Here is a 21924-nt window from a genome sequence, read left to right on the forward strand (position 1 = left end):
AATTGGCAGGGTGTGATTTTGAATGCATTCACATTCCAATTGGATTAAGATCGGGCCAGATTACAAAAGCTATGTTAGAACACTTGCTTCAGGAAAATGAAGCACTGCAGTTTGCTCTAGATTCCTTCACTGGGCAAATCTCAATTCATCGGCCAGCCCACAAAATTTTTAATCAGGATGCCAAATTCACACTGAATTTGAAAGATGTTCGGAGCAGGAAGCCTTTAGAGGCCCTGACAGTTTTCACGGACGCGTCCGGAAAGTCCCACAAGTCAGTTATGACTTGGAAGGACCCTCAGACTCAGCAGTGGGAGGCAGATGTTGCCGAGGTGGAGGGATCACCTCAGGTTGCTGAGTTGGCCGCTGTTGTCAGGGCTTTCGAAAGGTTCCCCGAACCCTTCAATTTAGTAACGGACTCCGCTTATGTAGCGGGGGTGGTATCGAGGGCAGATCAGGCAATACTGCAGGAAGTGTCTAACACCGCACTGTTTGAGCTGCTTTCTAAGCTTGTCAAGCTTGTCTCCCACAGGGAGCAGCCATTTTTTGTGATGCATACAAGATCACACACCGATTTGCCGGGGTTCGTAGCTGAGGGGAACAGAAGGGCTGATGCTCTTGCTGCTCCTGCAGCGATGGCCCCATTGCCAAGCATTTTTGAGCAGGCAAAGCTCAGCCATCAGCTTCATCATCAGAACGCGCCTGGCCTTGTTCGCCGGTTTCACATCACCCGGGAACAGGCCAAGGCAATTGTGGCTACGTGTCCCTCATGTAATCAGCATGCACTCCCCTCCTTGAATGCAGGGGTAAACCCCAGAGGTCTGAACAGCTGTGAGCTGTGGCAGACTGACGTGACACATATCCCCCAATTCGGCCGATCTAAATATGTGCACGTGTCTGTGGACACTTTTTCCGGTGCAGTTTTTGCTTCTGCCCACGCAGGGGAGAAGACCTTGGATGCGATTAAACACCTCATCCAGGCTTTCTCCTTCATGGGCATCCCAAAAGAATTAAAAACTGATAATGGCCCAGCGTACCGTTCCAAGGAATTCTGCAGCTTCCTGCAACAATGGGGAGTGGGTCATAAAACCGGCATCCCTCATTCCCCAACAGGCCAAGCTGTAGTGGAGAGGACCCACAGACAAATCAAAAGGGTCCTTAACCAACAACAACCGGTGTTGAAAACGGAAACACCACAGACCCGATTGGCCAGGGCTCTATTCACTTTGAATTTTTTAAACAGCACCTTTGAGTTTTTAAACCGTCCCATTGTTCGTCATTTCGGGGCAAACCCTCAGCTAAACATCAAAGAGAGGCCGCCAGTCATGGCCCGGGACCCTGAGACTGGAAGGACAGAGGGACCTCATGATTTAGTCACGTGGGGCCGTGGGTACGCTTGCGTGTCCACCCCCACGGGGCCGAGATGGTTACCATCAAAATGGGTGAGGCCCTATGTCCCGAAGGTCTCGGGGGAGAAAAAGAAACTGCCACAGGTTACTCAGGCAGCTTTTAGGAGGAAAAGGAGGGAAGATTTTTCCCCGGATGGTTTCGCTTTCCTGAATGACCCCTGCTCGAATGCTGATTGTTTGTTTTAGTTCTTCTAGTCCCGATGGAACCTGTCCAGCGCCAATCCCCTGTGCTGAGGAAGTTTCACCTGCTCCTTGGTGTCCTCCTGCTTGCCAGTCTCACTGCACCTGTCTCCGGATGGTTGGTGCCCCAGCCCAAAGCCAACGTTTGGGCAACTCTCGCCAGGGCAATGGGGCAGGACCACATTTGCCTCTCAGCCACGTCAGCAGCTGTCAACAAAGGCTGAAGATGTCCACAAAGCCATCCAGAATATCTGAGACATGGTGAATGACATCAAGAGAGAGACTGGTGACTGGCTGAATGGATTGTTTGGGGACTGGGGAATTTCGGGCTGGGTGGGTTCAATTTTGAAATCAGTTTTGTTATTTTTGTTTGTTATTCTGTTAATTTTAATTGGATTTGGTATCATCAAAAAAATGTTAAGTAGATTAATTTCTAGCACCACACATGCCCCCTCTGTGAACCATGTTGCTGTATCATCCGTGCCTGGATGGGAGGAAGACGTGGAACTGGAGGAAGACCCAGAAGACAGAAGACACCCAGAGGATGAACCTCAGATGGAGTGGCCCAATCAGCCAGAGTGGCTCACCGAGAGTTACCCGGACTTCGAATATCATCCTCCTCCGTTCCAGCCCTCGTCCTGTCATTAAAACAAAAAAGGGGGAGATGTGGTGGTGCAGAACTGTTTTATTAGATTTTTGTAAGAAGTTTATGTTATGGTTCGTTTCACTGTATCCCCAATTCTGTATCCCTTTTGTGTTGTCTGTATAATAAGGTGTTTTGTGTCAATCATCCCATACCTCACATGACATGTAACATCCCCTCTGCCCCAACCCCCCTCTCTGGGGCAGATTGTCTATCACTCCCGGGGTCCCTCCCGGATTGTGAAATCTCCGGGAGAGGGCTTCAGGTGATAGGTAGCCTGGGGGAAATTCCTTTGGCTCTGGATTTTAGTGGTCTGAAGCTTGGGGGTGGGCACACCTTGTTACCCCCTGAAACCCCTGATTTGTTGTCTTGTTGTATCCTCCCTGGGACCCTCCCCCGCTTATAGGGGGTAGGAGGGAGGAAGAGGCTCTCTCAGCCGCTGGGTTCTCAGCCTGGAAGCTCTCAGCCGCTCGCCTCGGAGCTTGGAGATCTCTGCTAATAAACATCTTTTAACCTGCTAAGCTGAGAGCCAGCCTTTTCTCTTCTGCTGCTGTTGACTGTCACCTTTGGGTCCAGCTGCTAAGCCGAGAAGCCAAAACGAACTGGAAACTTTGTGTCTGTGTTGACCCGAACTAGCTGGGGGTCAGCTCCCACCCGGAGCGGGGACACAACCGGACGCACAGCTTATATCAGTGGTTTCAAGTACCGCCTGGACAAGCTTTGAGACACCTCCGATACCCTCCTTGGGGAGGAATACTTCCACTCCAAACAGGAGGATCAGCACTGTTTCAGACAGAGAACTCTTGTATTCACGCCTTAGCCTGTGATTTACGCAAAGAGGAAGAGGAGTTGCAACTTCCATCAGTGTCAGACTAAATACCCTGCTTGGTCCACCCAAATACCAGACGTGCTATCTAGGTTAAATGTAAATGTTTAGATTGTGGGAAGAATTGGTATTGTAGTTCACACAAGCGACGCTCTCGCTGCAGGAAGTATCAAAGACCAAATCGATCTCCTATCCAAACAGAATTCGAAGAAACTGAAATAATAATTTTGTTTTGTGGATGGGAATTATTAGTGCCTGTTGAATGGGAGATACCTGAAGAACAGTGGGAAACTACACTTAAGGAGTGTCAAAAACGATTTGTCTGGAAATTAGCTAAGAGGAAGTGACAAGGAAATAGAGGGCAAGACCAGATTGGCCTCTGTATTCACCACCAAGAAGATCAAATACACCTGCTGTGGGTTGCACCCTCATAGGCATGGGAGGTGGGAGTATAAGCCATACTGGACCTCTGATACTCCTTTTTCTGTCACTCAATTTTTGTCTTTTCCCTTTTGGGATATCAACAAGGCCATGCTACAGATGTTACCAAAAGCTGTACATGGAAAGACACCGAAGTTCTTTTTTCATTTCTCACACTCATGTCAACAGCCACTGTTATAACCCATCCAAATTAGGCAATTGCATACATAAAGGGAAAAAGTACTGGATTGCAGAGAACTTAGGAACAAGTGGTAGCAGGATGGGAAGTCAATGCCCAAAAGAGGAGAGATGGATTTGTTTTACCTACATTATTAGGCACAAAGCACAAGATTTAGTAAAAGAGCAATTGATAAGCAAAAAGGCTAAGTCAGTACAACCACCTAAACCTGTGCCAATTTCAATCAACGATTTGTATACCAAACTTGAACAGCAATTAGAAAAAGAAATAGATATCTCAAGGATGGGTAAAAATCAGCTTGTAGAATTGGGGGAAAGAATAAGTAAGGAACTTAACATAACCAATTGTTGAGTCTGTGGAGGGGCTTTGATGTCAGAAGAATGGCCATGGAAAGGCAGCAGCTTAGGCCCAATTGAGCTTCTAAAATGGAACCAAGGAAGTACAAGTGGAGAAAACAGACCAGAAGGGTGGATTTTAAGCTCAACAGTGATAGGGGAAGAATGTCTCTGGCGCACTGGGAAAAGGTTCCTTCATGAAGTAGAAAAAACGCCCTATAATAGATATAAGGTTAGTAATGGAACTTCTGTATGGTGGGTCCCAGAAGAACCAACCGTGTATTGGACCCAAGAAAAAGCAAAAAAAGTGAATTGTAAGTATGATAACAAAATAAAACTTTTTCAGTGTAATGATACAGGTAAAAATCCTTACTATGGCATCCCAGAAATTTCCAAATTTTAGGAGAATATAGATCAACAAAAATTTAACTATTGGAAAGCTCCAGATGGCTTATTTTGGATATGTGGACAAAGAGCATACCCAAAACTCCCCTCTCAGTGGAAAAAGACCTGTACTCTGGGAATTATACAGCCAGGATTTTTTCTTTTACCAAGACCTGGTGGGGATCAATTTGGGATACCAGTTTATGAAGATCTAATGAGAAACAAAAGAGAATTGATTGGAGGATTCCAAAAATAGGGAAATGAGGAATGGCCCCCTGAACGCATACTGGAAACATATACGCCAGCCACCTGGGCACAAGATGGGAGTTGGGGATATCGAACCCCAATTTATATGCTAAATCGTATTATAAGTCTTCAAGCTGCTGTAGAGATAATAACGAACAAAACTGGTCAGGCAATGGAATTAATATCAAGGCAACAAACCCAAACAAGAGCAGCTGTGTATCAGAATAGGTTGGCTTTAGACTATCTATTAGCTGAAGAAGGGGGTGTTTGTGGAAAGTTCAATACATCAGATTGTTGTTTAAAAATAGATGACAATGGAGATGCCGTCCTGGACATAGTCAATGATATCAGAAAAATCGCCCACGTACTAGTTCAAAAGTAGGAATCAATGCTAAATACTAGCTAGTGGGATAATGTGTTGGGAGGAGAATGGTAGAAAATGTTAAGCTTCTTCTTTTTATGCACTACAGCTGGTCTAATATTTCTTCCTTGTTTGATCCCCTGTTTCATTCGGCTCATCACCAGTGTAGTACAAGGCATGCAATTAGTAGACATTGACCAAAAGTTGCCTACAACAACAACACCACAAAGGATTATGGTGTTAAAGAAACAAAATAATACAGAAGACCCCTTCAAAGAAGTGAGATTGATTTGTGAAAAAAATGAGCGAATAATGAAGGCTAGAAAACAATGAATATTGCTCGAGCCAAATTAATTATAAAAATAAAGAGGGAGGATTGTGAAAAGTGCATATTATATGGCTCTACGCAAGATATTTACTATATGTATTATGTTGTATTGATTGTTAATGTTGTATTGATATTTTGATAGTATGGTAAATGTAGTTTTGCAGTTAAAATGTAGTTTTTATGTACCAACCACAGGAAAACATAAATCTTTCAGAGAAAAAAGAATTTACTACTTCCTTATCAGAAGAGACCAACTTCTCCTGCCTTGCTCAGCCCTGAAGATGTCATAGAGATTAAAGGAAAAAAAGTGATACTAACCAGAGACAATTCTTTGTTTGAATGGAATTGATGCATCATGTATGAAATGTATGAATATTCAACAGGCTATTGCTTTTAAGAGATAATCCTTTGTTAACAGGGGTCCTTCTTGGGAGCTTTTTTGCTCGGGGAGGCACCCAGACGTCTGTAACTTTGGTTTTTTTGTCTTGTATTGTCCTAACCTAAATTGTTCAATTTTTTTCTCTAATTCTATTTTTATAACCATCTTATTTACTATTAAACTTTCAAAATTTTAAAACAAGTGATTGGCGTTTTTCACAGTATGTCAGCTAACAGGATGGCCAGAAGCATTCCCAACTGCTTCAGCAACTGCGGGATCAGTTATTAAGGTATTTTTAGAACAAATAATTCTAAGATATGGGGTCATGGAAGCAATAGACTCACATAGGGGAACTCATTTTACAGGAAAGATCCTTCAAAGGGTTATGGCTACTTTAGGAATACAATGGGAGAGGAAAGATGTGTGCTAATGCTTTTACAAACAACTTGATGGGTGTTAACCTCTTTGAAAAGGGTCTTAATGTCTCTAATGATTTTGAGAAGCAAGTTTGTTGCAGCGCCCAGACAGCTTGGCTCCTGAAACAGTCGTGGGTCTGCACAAGCCTGAGTTTCTGAACTTTGAGGTAAAATACCAGGTTCAAGGTGGAAACATGTGGTAGGTGGTTCAGGAAGATTGTACCTTCCTAGTACCTCAGCCAATGGGGAAAGGAAGAGGGCAACATGCCACTGGGAGTTTAGGATAAAAAGAGGCTGCGCCCTTAGAAACCTTGAGAGAAAAAAGCCCTGCATGTGTGTCCCGGTGGACTCTCTCCCTTTATTCGAATAAAGTTGCAGAACTCCTCGGTCTCCTTTAAAGACACTGGCTTTTCATAGTGTGATTTTCTGTACAACAGTAAGAAAACCAATACTGTGCTGCACATCACATTCCTTTTACCCATTTCCAGAGCACAGGCGAGATGCCAGCACTTCTCTAACACACTTTTCTTCTACTACCCAACTGGTACATTGAGACGGGCCGTCAGGAGTGCAAGCACCCACAGCTCCAAGAAAGTGGTGGTGAGGTCAGTCTCCCAACTGAGACGTTAATTTGAGGAACTAAGGATTTTTAGGAAAGTTAAGATAATAAGTTGCTGAATTAGCTGAAGTAGATAGGTGTGATCGGGATATGCAAAGCAATCACACGGAGACGAGAGATTTCGCAGGGCAGAGTTGTTCCTCCGAGAGAGCCAAAGGCTGAGCCGAGGCCGAGAGCCCCTCTGCCTGTTTATTTCTTACTTTTTATACATTTGTGGGTCTGGCTGCGGATTGGCTTCTGGAGTTTTCACCTCCCAGCCGAATGGCCAGACCAACTGTCAGTTACAATTGTTTTCAGGTTAGAAATATGACTTATTAAAGAAATATGGGTATTGATCTAGAATCGATACCCAACTGTGACGGACAAAAACTCTCTAACAGTTTAAAGTTAGAAAGTGTAAGTTTATTACAGCCAGGCAGCACGCGGGATGTTTCCCTAATTCGCACTGCGAAATTCACAGGTAATTACAAAGCCTTTTATTTACAAAAGTGTTGAATAGCCAAAATACAAATGCATATTCATACCCCTGTCACCTCCCATTCCTCGCTTCGTATGCTAATTGGCAAAAAGGCTATTAAGCATGCGTACTTTGTTTCTTAAAATGAGTCGGGGGGTCTATTCTGGGGAGGGGTCACCCAAAATGAGGAAGTAAGATGAGTCTTCCTCATCCTGACCTTTCTACCTTTTCAATGCATTCATGACAAATGAATCTTTGGTAGAATTTATAGTTTCCTGTGTTCAATGGGTCCTTTAAGCAGGAAATCTGCAGCTATCTTATGTCCTATTTACCACATTTTGTTTTTCATTACAAGCACAGCTACATAAACATAAACCTGACAAGAAATGAGTTACAAGATCCGGGGTAGCTTATCTAAGATCTGGCTTCTGATTAAAGTTCCCTTTTCCTCAATTGATTTAGAAATTTGGGAAAGGATTGCTAAGGGCTATCGAAGTGATCCAATAGGGGTTGCTAAGAAAATGAAGTTTATGATTAAGCAGCATTCACCTGATTGGGCAGATCTGCAACTGCTACTTGATGCCTTAACAGAAACTGAGAAGCAATTAGTTTTGAAAGTAGCTGGGGATCTGGCTGAGGATGATTGTAGAACAACACAGGAGGATGTTAAAGATGTATTTCCCCTTCAAGACCCAGGTTGGGATCCTAATGATGATGAGGGGTTAGGACGGTTAAAGAGATATCAAGAACTGATAGTAAAAGGGCTAGAAAGAGCAATCCCCAAAACCATAAACTGGTCAGCCTTATATGCTATCAAACAGGGCCCCTCTCAAACACCTTCTGAATTTCTAGATCACCTGCGAGATGCAATGCGCCGACACACCACCCTGGATCCTGGATCTGATGAAGGAATGCAGCAATTAATAAATTTATTTTTAGGACAATCCACAGGAGATATCAGGCGGAAACTCCAGAAGATCCGGGGTCCAAACAGCCGGAATTTAGAAACTTTATTAGATGAGGCCTGGAGAGTTTTTAGTAACCGGGAAGAAGGGTATAAGCAAGGGATGAAGAAACTAGTAGCAGTAGTAAAAGAAGGAGAAAAAGGAAAACATGGACAAGGCCCACCAAAACAAGGACCACCCCGACTAGGAAAAGATCAATGTGTATTTTGTAAGAAATTTGGTCACTGGAAAAAACAGTGCCCAGAATTAAGAAAAGGTAATGAACATAGAAAAGGTGATCAGAAAAAGGAAAAAGTAGTTGCTCATGTAAAAGAGGACTGAAGGGGACCGGAGGGCCCTACCCTAGGGGACCCTCTGGTTATAGTTAAACTGGGGAACAAAGAAAAAGAGGTGAAATTTTTGATAGACACAGGGGCAACATTTTCAGTGTTAAATAAGGCCCTAATACCTGTAACCAATGACTATGTTATGGTAAAGGGGGCAACTGGCCAATCTGAAAGAGCTTATTTTTGCAAACCATTGAAGTATAAATTGGGAAAACAGTGGGCATCCACCAATTTTTATACATGCCTGATGCTCCATCTGCACTTTTGGGCAGAGATTTGCTAGAACAGCTGGAAGCAAGAATAATATTCAAAAATGGGGAAATTAGTTTGGAGGTAAAGGATCAACAGTATGTAGAACTGTTAAGCTTAATGCTAATAACCAAAGAAATTGAAGTGGCAAGTGAAAAGGAAAATTTTAGGAAAATAATGGATCAAGTATTTCCAAGAGTGTGGGCCTCCAATATACCAGGAAGAGCAAAGAATGCACTACCAGTGCAAATCAGGCTTAAAGAAGGAGGACAGCCAGTAAGGGTTAAACAATACCCCCTAAAGAAAGAAGATATTGAAGGGGTTAGCCCAATTATTGAGAACTTTCTGCAGCTAGGACTACTGAGAGAGTGTCAATCTGATTTTAATACTCCTATTCTGCCAGTAAAGAAACCTGATGGGTCATACAGATTAGTACAAGATTTAAGGGCTGTTAACAAGGTAACTGAAGACTTGTATCCAGTGGCTGCCAATCCCTACACCTTGTTAACCCGCTTAACACCTGAACTAACTTGGTTTACTGTTCTAGATCTAAAGGATGCTTTCTTTTGCCTCCCTCTCCATGAAGCCAGCCAGAAAATTTTTGCATTCGAGTGGGAAAGCCCTAAAACTGGAAGAAAAACTCAGCTCACATGGTGTGTGTTACCACAGGGGTACAAGAACTCCCCCACTATATTTGGGGAACAGCTTGCCAACCATTTAAAGTCCTGGGAACCTCCGCCAGGAGAAGGACAGTTATTCCAGTATGTGGATGATCTCTTAATAGCCACCCAGACCCAGGAGACATGCGTGGACTGGACGGTAAGCCTCCTAAACTTTCTAGGCCTGCAAGGGTATCGAGTATCCCAGAAGAAAGCCCAAATGGTGAGGCAAACAGTCATTTACCTGGGTTACGAAGTGAGTGCTGGACAAAGGACTCTGGGGCAGGATCGCAAGGAAGCAATATGCCAGACCCCAAAACCTCAGACAGTGAAAGAACTAAGAACCTTTTTAGGCGTGACAGGGTGGTGCAGACTGTGGATTTATAACTATGGGTTGCTTGTTAAACCTCTGTATGCCTTGATCAGGGAAGGGAGCAGAGATCATCAGTGGACGAAAGATGCAACCCGAGCCTTTGACCAACTAAAGTTAGCTCCAGCCCTGGGACTTCCAGACGTGAGTAAACCATTTTTCCTGTTTTCCCACAGGAAGTAAGGAATTGCCTTGGGAATATTAGCACAGAACTTAGGCCCGTACCGGAGGGCAGTGACCTATCTTTCCAAGCAACTGGACACAGCAGCTAAAGGATATCCAGGGTGCCTCAGAGCAGTTGCAGCAGTAGCAATAAACATCCAAGTAGCACGCAAATTCACCCTAGGCCAGAAGATGACTGTGCTAGTATCTCACACAATGTCTGCAGTCCTTGAGGCAAAAGGGGGACATTGGCTCTCCCCACAGAGATTTCTGAAGTACCAAGCCATACTGGTAGAACAAGATGATGTTGAAAATGTGGTAACTAACATTGTGAACCCAGCTTCCTTCCTCAGCGGGAGTATGGGAGAACCAGTGATCCATGACTGCCTGGAGACCATTGAAGCCACATACTCGAGCTGCCCAGATCTGAAGGACACCCCGCTTGAGGATGCTGAGACCTGGTTTACTGATGGAAGCAGCTATGTCATCAGTGGAAGAAGGCATGCTGGATATGCAGTTACCACAAGTAAGAGGGTAATAGAGTCTGGACCATTACCAACTAATACATCTGCACAGAAGGCTGAAATAATTGCCTTAATCCGAGCCCTAGAGCTGGCAAAAGGAAAAGACATCAACATCTACACGGACTCAAGGTATGCATTTGGAGTAGTTCATGCTCACAGAGTCATCTGGAAAGGAAGAGGACTGCTGAATTCACAAGGCAAGAGTATTAAACATGCACAAGAGATACTGAGGCTATTAGATGCCATACAACTACCTGAGAAAGTAGCCATAATGCACATAAAGGCACACCAAAAAGTGAGCTCTGAATTGGAAGAAGGGAATATGCTGGCGGACAGAGAGGCAAAAGAAGCAGCAAAAGGTGAGGTACCCGATAAGGCTGTTGAGGCAGCATTGATTCCAGATGGAAAAGTTTCTATTGAAGGTAAGTCAATGTACAATAAGAAAGATAAGAAACTTATCAAGATAAAAAAGGCAAGCTATAACCAAGAAGGATGGGCTGTAACAGAAGAAGGGAAACTTGTAGTGCCCTCCTATTTGTTGTGGTCATTAGTACAGAGGGAACATGAGAAAACACACTGGGGAATAGATGCCCGAGAAGTGACCAAAGCGTTGTTGCAAATATGTGGCTAGAACTTAAAACAGAGAACTAAATGGGCCAGTACATGATGTACAACCTGGGGATTATGTGTATGTTAAGTCTTTTGCAGAAAAAACCTTAGAACCACAGTGGGAAGGACCATTCCAGGTGCTCCTCACTACCTTCACTGCAATCAAGATCAAAGAACAAAAGGCCTGGATCCATCACTCCTGAGTGAAGAAAGCCCCAGAAGGAATTTGGAAGACCACACTAGGCGATAACGAACTGAAGCTGAAGCTCACTAGGAACAACGAATAAATGGACTAAGAGTTATTTTAGACATTATGTGGAAAGTTGTAACTATTGTAGTAATTACCTTAACCATAACAGGAGTCAACACAATACCACGAAGGTATAATGTGACTGGGATATACCAGTGCCAAGGAAGAGCTTATGATCCTTACTCTCGTAAGGCTTTAAACAAGATACTAAAAGTCACAAATGCAAGCTTGTGGGAGGGAAGAGATGTTTAGGGATGTAAGTATGCATTCGTACAGGATGGGTTCCACGAGGCTTATCATCCACCCATGAAACTCATCAGGGTTAGTCCTGAATGCTGCGATAAATGCTTGAGTAAATGTCTAGAGTTTAGGCTCAAAATAGAGGGGTGTGCAATAAGGGGGTATGACATTGACTTTAACATCACTCAGGTATGTACTGAGTACCACAAGAACCAGACCAAAATTACTCCACCAGTACCAAGAAAGGCTGTGATCACCAAGATGCCAGCTATTCCAGAAGTGGAGGAACAAATAATTCCTGTAGTTACCAAAATTGGGTCATATGCTATTAAGAAGACAGGAGTTCAGAAGCTGATGGTTAACCCAAAGTGGTCTTTAAAACAAGTAGAAATGGGAGTACAGGTAAATGCTTCACACGTTTGGCCAGAATGTGCCCCATTTCTCAGGAACTCCTTTATGGACTGAACTACTTGGCTTCAAAAAAGTATGCCTACTTAATACATCCAATAGTCCCCTTAGGATTAAACCATGAGGGAACTGTATTGTACCCTTCTGAACACAGAATGTGGGCATGAGAAATTAAAGGAAAGTGGCAAACCATTAATCTAGAGCCCTGTACTGTGAAGAGACAACTAGGATACATATGTGAAGGGACATTAGAAAGTGACAAAGACACTTGTTTAGACACAGACCAAAGTATTTGTCACTTTGGAACACATCCAGGCAAACAGACAACTTCACTTGTGTATATAGGACAAGGTTGTGTCTGTCTTAGGACAGCGTGCCCCATCATAAAGATAGACAACCAAATCGTGAATGAGACTCAATTCGTGTGTTTGCAATTTTGTTAGAATTAAGGGATGTGATTTTTCCTATCGAGTACCCATAATATCACATCAATATATCAAGGCCAACCTAGCCACTGTGCAGAAGATACTGCCTGTGCCCATAGGAATGAATTTGACTTTAGCTGCTCAATTGTTGAAACATCATGAATTGAGAGAAATCTTAAAAGAAATTAGAGATGAAGGGAAAAAGACATTAATTACTATACACCATGACACAGAGACCATCAAAGGGGTTTTAAAAGGCTTGAGGAACATTTGTCTCATCATTGGTGGGATGTGCTTTTTGGGTGGTCACCAACAGCAACCGGAATATTGAATACCTTAATCCACCCTATAGTTGTGTTGCTTATTTTGGTCAGCATAAGTTTAGTGTTATCCATTGTAATACTTGTTTGGAATTGGAGGATGCTACGACGAGTGGCAGCTTTAACATCACTATCAAAGGCGTATGGCTTGGTCTTGAGAGACACTAGCTGTACAGCTTGGATAGATGAGGAAGACTCTGTATACTGAGTAAAAGAATTTACTCATTTCAAAGAAGAAGTGGGGAATTAGACGTTAATTTTGAGGAACTAGGGATTTTTAGGAAAGTTAAGATAATAAGTTGCTGAAATAGCTGAAGTAGATAGGTAATCTTTGTTCACAGTTAACAAAAGCCGGATCTTAGATAAGCTACCCCGGATTTAGTAACTCATTGCTTGTCAGGTTTATGTTTATGTAGTTGTGCTTGTGACGAAAAACAAGATGTGGTAAATAAGATATAAGATAACTGCAGACTTCCTGCTTAAAGAACCCATTCAATGCAGGAAACTATAAGTTTTACCAAGGATTCTGTGTCACGAATGCATTGAAAAGGTAGAAAGGTCAGGACGAGGAAGACTCATCTTACTTCCTCATTTTGGGTGACCCCTCCCCAGAATAGACCCCCGACTCATTTTAAGAAACAAAGTACGCATGCTTAATAGCCTTTTTGCCAATTAGCATATGAAGCGAGGAATGGGAGGTGACAAGAGTATGAGTATGCATTTGTATTTTAAGTATTCAACACTTTTGTAAATAAAAGCCTTTGTAATTACCTGCGAATTTCGCAGTACGTATCAGGGAGCTATCCTGCGTGCTGCCCGGCCGTAATAAACATACACTTTCTAACTTTAAACTGTTAGAGAGTTTTTGTCCGTCACAGTTGGGTATCGATACTAGATCAATACCCATATTTCTTTAATAAGTCACAACTACCCCCTGCCCCACACCACTGCCCTCTGCTTCACAGCTCCTCATATTCCTGCCCTATGCCCATGCTTGTGTCCCATAATCCGCACATCACAACTTCGTGCAGCTCACAACGGCCCCCACCTTTCTCATGTTCCCAAGTCCCCAGTCTAGCCTTGTCTAGCCCCGCTCCACCCCCACTCTCCGCCTTTTCCGCCCGCCGAGGGACATTTCAAGGGCACATACATATAAGTATGCATCTGTATCCCCATTGCTTAGAGACGCGAGAGGTGGAAGGCGCCAAGACACTTGAGAAGACCGGCGGGGGAAGCAATTCCCGGCCTCGCCCCGCCCCATTCTGCCTCCTGGGCGCGGCCTCATCGTAATAAGAGGCGGAGCGAGCTGCCGCCATTTTGAGGAGTTAGTGTGAGTTTGGTATTTGTTCTCTGTCTAATTCAGTCTTCTCTGAAGGAGTCGTCGGTGCTATCGTCATGTTCTCTGCCCGCCTGTCTGCCTCCGTCGCCCGCTCCCTGCCGCGGCAGGCCAGTCTGGTGAGCGCGCTCTCCTCTCCCTGCAGTGAGCGGAGGTGGTGGACAGGAGGCGGCCGCCGCCGCCATCTTGGGGACCGCGGTGACATTAAGAGGCTGCGGTCTCCCGCTCTCGGGAGTTTGGGATGGGGGGCTCACCTTAGCGCTGGGTGTCAGCGGACCCAGACCTACTGCTGAGAGAGCGAGGGTGCCCTCAGTTGGGAGGTGTGTGGGGGGGGGGGGGTGTCTAGGGGACGGCTTGTCCTTCCCCGGTGATGTCGCTTTATGCTGTTGGGGTTCAGGTTAATGTCTGAAAGCTGCCAGATCCCAATCAAGGTGAGGGATTTGAGCTGCAAAGCTTTGCTAGGTGGTAGGGTTTTTTTCTCTGCTCCCCCCCCCCCCCCCATGTTGGTGGGGAGCGCAGGGGTGTGACGATCTGTCCCGACCTGTTCCTGCTGGTGTCCCTTGTGAAGGTGAACGGAGGAGAGGCCTGCTCAGGCATTCAGAGAAATAGCATTAACGGTGCCTGGAGCTGCACTGGGAGCTTTACTTAGTACATAGGATTATAACATTTTATTGCATTCATTATCACAGGTTTTTTTTGTTTGTTTGTTTGGTTTTTAGTGGGGTTTTTTTGGTTTTTTTTTTTTTTTTTTTTTTTTTTTTTTTTGTTATTTTTGCTCTCATCTATGTTCTAGCCATACCAGAAATTTTGCAGATTTTTTTTTTTTTTAGGAAGGCCAACCCTTAGAAGACACAATATTATTTCTCCCTTGTGGAGAACCTTGAGGGTTGTGGTGATTTCTTTCTGCCCCAAGCATTTGATGTTCAGCACAAAGGATGGCAAACTAGAGGAGGTGTTGTTTTGGGATCTGCTGCCGTACTGTGGTGGTGACAGCAGTGCAATGCAGAAAAATGCAGGGAATAATTTAGAGCAATCTTTTTTACCAGCTGTCCTTGCTTAGTAGTGCTGGACTTGGTTCCATAACTAAAACTTGTGATTGGCATGCTGTGGAGCTAAACTCAAAACTGAAACACATTAAATTTATAAGCTTATGATCAAAAATATCACTGTGTTATCTCCACCCTTTTTTTTTCATGAATGAGGAAATTTCACTGTTACTGAAACAATTACTTGTTTTAGATTTCCAGAAACACCCTGGGTGCAGCATTTGTTGCTACAAGAAACCTCCATGCCTCCAAAACAAGCTTTCAGAAAACTGGTGAGTCTGAGGAAGATTTTCATATATAAGTGTGGTTTAAGAACTTGCTCTATCAGACAAAAGGGAATTTGAATATAGTGTGTGTATCAGTGGACAGAATGCTTGAGGACATTTATGTACTGACAGTATTTAACTGAACTTTTGCATAGTCACATCCAGCAGACTTCAGTTTAATAACTATTCAGATTATGCCCAAACCAAGGAGTGGTCACATGTCAGTTTATGCAGTTTACCTGTTTTGTGAGGATTCCATTCAGAATTATCTCATTCTGATATTCAGAACTCTTGCAGAATTATTTAGAAAAAAAAAATCCTCAAATTCTAGTTTTCTGTCTTGTTTGTAACAGTATGAATGAACTGATGACTCCCAGGCCCGCCAGTGTTTTGTCCTTGAGCAGAACTTTTTGCTGCCAGCATTTTGGTGTTTAGAGAAAATAGTGTCCCTGCATAGCTGTGTTTCTGATAGTGGTTCATATACAATTTTCAGAATGGCTTGGGGTTATTAAATGTATTAGGAAATAAAAAATTCACAATTTTATTTACTGTTTCCTGGCTAGGGAAATAAAGGGTTGTTGGAGGTACACTGCCAAACAAATTTGAGGAATATGGAGAATACATTTTTACAGCTTATATTGAACAACTTGCTTCTTAAATGTATCAAGTTCCTTTAAATATATTTGGATCTTGGATTACAAATCACAGGGTGTTTTGGTGCTTCCAGTTTAAGTAACCTCTCTGCAAGTGGAGTGAGAATGTCTGTTCTTAGCCTAATTATTTAATTTCTTTCTAGAGGGAGAGGTTGTTAATAGTGTAAGACATAATGAAGGAAACTGGTAACTAAACAGTCATCAGTGTTTTAATTGAAGCTGTCTTGTAATGATGTGTTGAAGCTGCTTTTCTTAGCTGGGAATACAGAAGCTGTTATTTATCTTATGCATCTAGCATGTTGCTTGCTAGACCTCATGGCATACCAGAGAGGGCACCTTGGCCTGTGAATTCAAGACAAGCTTACTGAATTCATATCTTGCCTTAATGTGCTAAGTCAGGTGTGAAATGTCTCTTTCCAGGTACTGCTGAGGTATCCTCTATTCTTGAGGAACGTATTTTGGGAGCTGACACCTCTGCTGAACTTGAGGAGACTGGCCGTGTGCTCTCCATTGGTGATGGTATTGCCCGTGTGTATGGCCTAAGAAATGTCCAAGCAGAAGAAATGGTTGAATTTTCTTCTGGACTGAAGGTAAGCTTTTACTAAAGCAGTTTGTTTAGCCTAGAAATATATTTTTTTAAAAAATAAAGACTTTTAAAAGAGAATGAGACTGTTCTTGGAGGTACCTGTATTAACCTCTTACAAACTTCATTTCAGCTTTAATAAGTATTAACTAGTTAATATAATACTACAAAAATCAAATATTCTTTGAATTCATAACACTTCGCTTTCAGTGTCTGGTTCTTGGCTAACATTTGAATTTTATGCGTCTTCATCTAGGAAGTAGAAGAACTAATCTATTGGATTTTGTTTTGTTTGGTTTCATGCTGGCTTTTTTGTTTACTGTTGAATAAGTCTCATTCTACATTAGACTAAAAAAAGCTGTCTGACTGTTCTGAGAGTACTGCAACAGCTCTTCCAATATTTTTATTAACCTAACTCGCCTTGGCCAGAGAATAAGCTAGTGCTTTTCCCTCATACAATTCCTAGGCAAGAGATAAATCTTGTATTTGACTCCTGCTTATCCTTTCTGTTCCTTTTAGAATGATAAATGACAGTGCTAGACTGCTGCAGTATAATTATGTGGTAAGTTGAAGGCTTAGGCAGGCAGGTTCTCTAACCAATATGGAAATAGATGCATTGTTCATAAAAGCAGAACATTGACTATTGTTACAAATAAGATTGAGATAGATTATGTGGCATACTCTACAATATAGAATGATCACATTGGTATTAAACTGTGACAGTTTTTGTAGATGTTGGTATGGGTTTTCTCAGGATAATGTGACCTTTGTCCTAGGGTATGTCCTTGAATTTGGAGCCCGACAACGTTGGTGTTGTTGTGTTTGGTAATGACAGACTGATCAAGGAGGGAGATGTTGTGAAGAGGACTGGTGCCATTGTGGATGTTCCAGTTGGGGAAGAGCTGCTGGGCCGTGTTGTAGATGCCCTGGGTAATCCAATTGATGGGAAAGTAAGTATAACTAGGTGCTTACTACCTCTGCTTGTATCTATGTGATACAGACTGCAACAGTTTCTTTCCTCTTTTTAAGGGTTCTATTGCATCTAAGACACGTAGGAGAGTTGGCTTAAAGGCCCCTGGGATCATTCCCAGAATCTCTGTGCGTGAACCTATGCAGACTGGGATTAAGGCTGTAGACAGCTTGGTGCCAATTGGTCGTGGCCAGCGTGAACTGATAATTGGTGACAGGCAGACTGGGTAAGTTAAATGCCCAAGCCAAAAATGTTTCCTTTAACACAGACTTGAGTGCAGTGTGCGCCAATGTACAGAACTGAACACAAAACTGTGTAGAGGTTGGGAGAACTGCAGGCAGCTTAACTTATCAACCTCTGTGTTACCTAGGAAAACTTCAATTGCAATTGACACAATAATCAACCAGAAACGTTTTAATGATGGGACAGATGAGAAGAAGAAGCTGTATTGTATCTATGTTGCAATTGGCCAGAAGAGATCTACTGTTGCTCAGCTGGTGAAGAGGCTCACTGATGCAGGTACAGATTTTTGAAGATGGTTGAGTCTGGTAACTAGTGCCATCCTGTTCTCATTATAATGCTGAATACTGCTGTGACCTCTCCTAGCTGCAAGTATAGATAGAATTCTTATTTTTAATAAACAAATGAACTACTTTTGTGGACAAGAAATCTTTCTAGGAATCTGGGGGGAAAACAACCCCTTATTTTTGCTACATCACGTTAGAAGACTATTTTGAGGTCCCAAAACTGCTGAATTTCTTCTGGAAAAGTCAGCCTATTATTTTTTTTTTTTCCCTAGCAAAGTTGAGAGGTTCCTCTTGGCAGGCCTGGTGACAAGCTATGGCCTACAAGTATTTATATAGACTTGATGTGTTTCATATGCATGTAAGTGTGAATGACAGTTAAAAATTTAAGTGGAGAGATGACTGCCCAAACATAAGGGATTAAATGATAGCATCTTTTCAGGAACAGTTGACCAAGGCTGCATGTGTATCAGAGATTGCAAGAGATCAGGTACCTTACCTCTTGTCTGCTGGTCATGCAGAGTCATAACTAGCAGGAAAATACCCCACATTTTAGGACAGTAATTTGTTTGGGACTGTGAAACAAATTATAGTATTGCCTTGCAGTAGCCAGGAAACCACGGACTTTTAGGCTGAGTTACTTCTAGAACAAAAGTGTGTCTTGGTTAAAGTTGAAACTTAATTTTAAATGAGAAAGAAACCTGCAAGTGTTAGGCAGCTATGAACTTGCTCTTGAAACTTCTTGAGTTAGTTGAGCTAACAGACATGTTAATCTAGTACAGTGGGCTTTCCTGTAACAATGTAGTGATGCTGCCTGGGCTTGCTTTATCAACTTAGTACTTCACATGTGTTGTATGTGCCGATTACGGGCATGGTGAGGTAATATACTCAATGGTGTGTTTCTCCAATTCTTTCCAGATGCCATGAAGTACACTATTGTGGTGTCTGCCACAGCATCTGATGCAGCACCCCTTCAGTATCTGGCTCCCTATTCAGGCTGCTCCATGGGTGAATACTTCAGAGACAATGGAAAACATGCATTAATCATCTATGATGACTTGTCCAAGCAGGTCAGGAAATGTTGTTTATGGGCCTTATAGTCTAACATTGGTGTTTGTAGCTGTAAGATCACCTCAAGTTTAGAAATCCAAAATGTTAAAAGAGCTTCTGAGGTCTGAAAGCTTTCTTTATACCATGCAGGCTGTTGCCTATCGTCAGATGTCTCTGTTGTTGCGTCGTCCACCAGGCCGTGAAGCCTACCCAGGTGATGTGTTCTACCTGCACTCTCGCCTGCTGGAGAGAGCAGCCAAAATGAATGATTCCTTTGGAGGTGGCTCTCTGACCGCCTTGCCTGTCATTGAAACTCAGGCTGGTGATGTGTCTGCTTACATTCCAACCAATGTCATCTCCATCACTGATGGACAGGTAGGACTTCTTCACATTCCAGTATACATCTGTATTATTTACTGTCAGGTCTCTGAGGAGGCTTCCAAGATTCTGACCAAGATAACAATTCTCTCTTACAGATTTTCTTGGAAACTGAGTTGTTCTACAAAGGTATCCGTCCAGCCATCAATGTTGGTCTGTCTGTGTCCCGTGTAGGTTCTGCTGCTCAGACCAGGGCTATGAAGCAGGTAAGCATGAAACTGCTGCTCCTCTTGCTAGAGAAAGTAGTGTGTAGGCCTTCTCAACCCATTTCACTAAAGAGCTGTGAATAGAGAGGGAATAAAGCTTTGGATTCCTTAGTGTTATGAAACTATAAAGAACAAACTTTGGGAATCTCTTTGATATTTCCATTACTTATTGAGTGAGGTGGGGGAGAAAGGAAAATAGTATCTGCATAAAGACAAAGGATTATGTTTCAGTATGCTGAGCTGGGTACTGATCTAACTAGAAATAGAGAATGCTCTCTTAACCCTGTGCTTTTAGTCCATATATGGAATTAGAGGTTTAATACCAATGGTCACTGTTTTAGGGAGGCATGCTTATATTAAAAGGTGGAATATTTAGAAATGCAAATAATCATCTGTCAGAATCTTGGGATTCACTTTTCTGGTATGAAAAGCAAAGCTGACTTGTGACAGCTGTCATCTGAAGATAACCTGCAAACTCCTAGATACATTTAAAAGGTGATCAAACTCAGGCTGATCTCTATCTTGTGTTGTAGGTGGCAGGTACCATGAAGCTGGAATTGGCTCAGTATCGTGAAGTAGCTGCCTTTGCCCAGTTTGGCTCTGATCTGGATGCTGCTACACAACAGCTGCTGAACCGCGGTGTACGTCTGACAGAGCTTCTCAAACAAGGACAGTATGGTGAGTGTCTTGAACTTAAAAAGTCTGCATTTCACGTTAGTCTCTTGTGCTAACAAGATTGGTCTTTGTGGCAGCATTTACCGCATCCATTCTGTGCACATGGTAAATGCAGACTTGCTTGAACCATGTTGTATATGTGCAGTTGATCTTCAAAGAAAGGACTGTGTAGTGCTGATGTGTCCTGATGTGAGAGTTACTGATAGCATGAATGCTCTCTTTTCTGCAGTTCCCATGGCTATCGAAGAACAGGTTGCAGTCATCTATGCTGGTGTAAGAGGTCACTTGGACAAGCTGGAGCCCAGCAAAATCACTAAATTTGAGAGTGCTTTCCTAGCTCATGTACTGAGCCAGCACCAGGCCCTCCTCTCCACAATCAGGTATGATGATTCATCCTGCTTCATCCCAAAGGTATTGATTTGATGTCTGGAGTGCAGATAATGGTCACTGAACTGTTAAATTAGTGTATCCCAGAACATTAGACCTTAAGATGCCTATATCAGAACTGGAAATTAAATCAGCCTTCCAGCTGTCCAAAGCTTAGCTTCATGACTTTAGTTCTTAGAAAATCCAGTTGGTGCTTAAAATGGTGAAGGGGTGTTATGTTAGTAGTACAAATTCATGCATCAAACAGAAATGTTTTAATTCATCTACTAATTTTGTTAGAAATGGGAAGGTTTGCTGTGAAGCCTTTTTCTTTGTCCTAGGGATTGACTATCTATTTCTGTCGGAAGTTTAACTAAACTCTTTCAACAGGACTGAAGGGAAGATCTCTGACCAGACAGAAGCTAAGTTGAAGGAAATAGTCACAAGTTTCCTGGCTACTTTTGAGGCATAATCTTAAAACTGTTCAAACAGACCAGGCTCTTGTGATCCAGTGCTCCAGTTCCATCAAGTATTTAAAAGTATGTGCAACTTGAATGTACAGATCTCAATGAGAATAAAAGTTCCTATATAAAAAGGTTTGCATATTCTGATTGCCTTCTGGCTAAATGCTTTCACCTTTAAAACTCTGGAGGACTCCCTGTCACATATACTTGCTTAAAGGAACTCTGAATAATTGGGGCCATCTTAACTCCATAGCTGGATCAAACTTCCCTTACATGAATGAGGGGGTGTAGCAGTTAGTTTCTGGAGCTATGACCACAGTTCCCATTGTGACAGAGCTGAGGGTTGCTCTTGGAGTTTTCATACTTTTTGCCAGGCAGCTGATCTCTGAGAAAGGCATTCAGCTGGGGAAACAGTTTATGTTGTCTTGGGTGGTAACTAGTTGGACCTCACAGGAATCTCTAAGAGCCTGATACTGTTAGAGTATTTCTTAGAATTGCTGTCTAACCTATACTGGGACCTGGCTTTTGGAAGATGGGTTCTCTTGAAACTGAGGTCCTTGTGTCTCAGGACAACTGTAGGTGACTAATTCTGTCAGTAAACTGTCAGCAATTGTTTGTGGGTGGGAGGAAGGATGTATACCAGAACGTTGCTTTCATTTCCCAACTTCTGCATGCCACGTGAGGCATGACATCCCGGTGTT

General features: G+C 42.8%; 1 protein-coding gene across 1 annotated transcript; it reads left to right on the forward strand.

The window, feature by feature from the left end:
- Positions 1-13892: 13892 nt before the first annotated feature.
- Positions 13893-21354, forward strand: LOC120764833 (ATP synthase subunit alpha, mitochondrial-like). The gene is made up of 12 exons (XM_040088906.2): positions 13893-14161; positions 15282-15360; positions 16428-16597; positions 17367-17540; positions 17620-17786; positions 17931-18079; positions 19003-19154; positions 19285-19509; positions 19611-19718; positions 20252-20396; positions 20623-20773; positions 21150-21354. Exons 1-12 carry the CDS (start codon positions 14102-14104, stop codon positions 21229-21231), a joined length of 1662 nt encoding a protein of 553 aa, XP_039944840.1. The 5' UTR covers positions 13893-14101; the 3' UTR covers positions 21232-21354.
- The last annotated feature ends 570 nt before the right edge of the window (positions 21355-21924 follow it).

The sequence above is a fragment of the Hirundo rustica genome, chromosome W (genome assembly GCF_015227805.2).
Source record: "Hirundo rustica isolate bHirRus1 chromosome W, bHirRus1.pri.v3, whole genome shotgun sequence".
Lineage (NCBI taxonomy): Eukaryota > Metazoa > Chordata > Aves > Passeriformes > Hirundinidae > Hirundo > Hirundo rustica.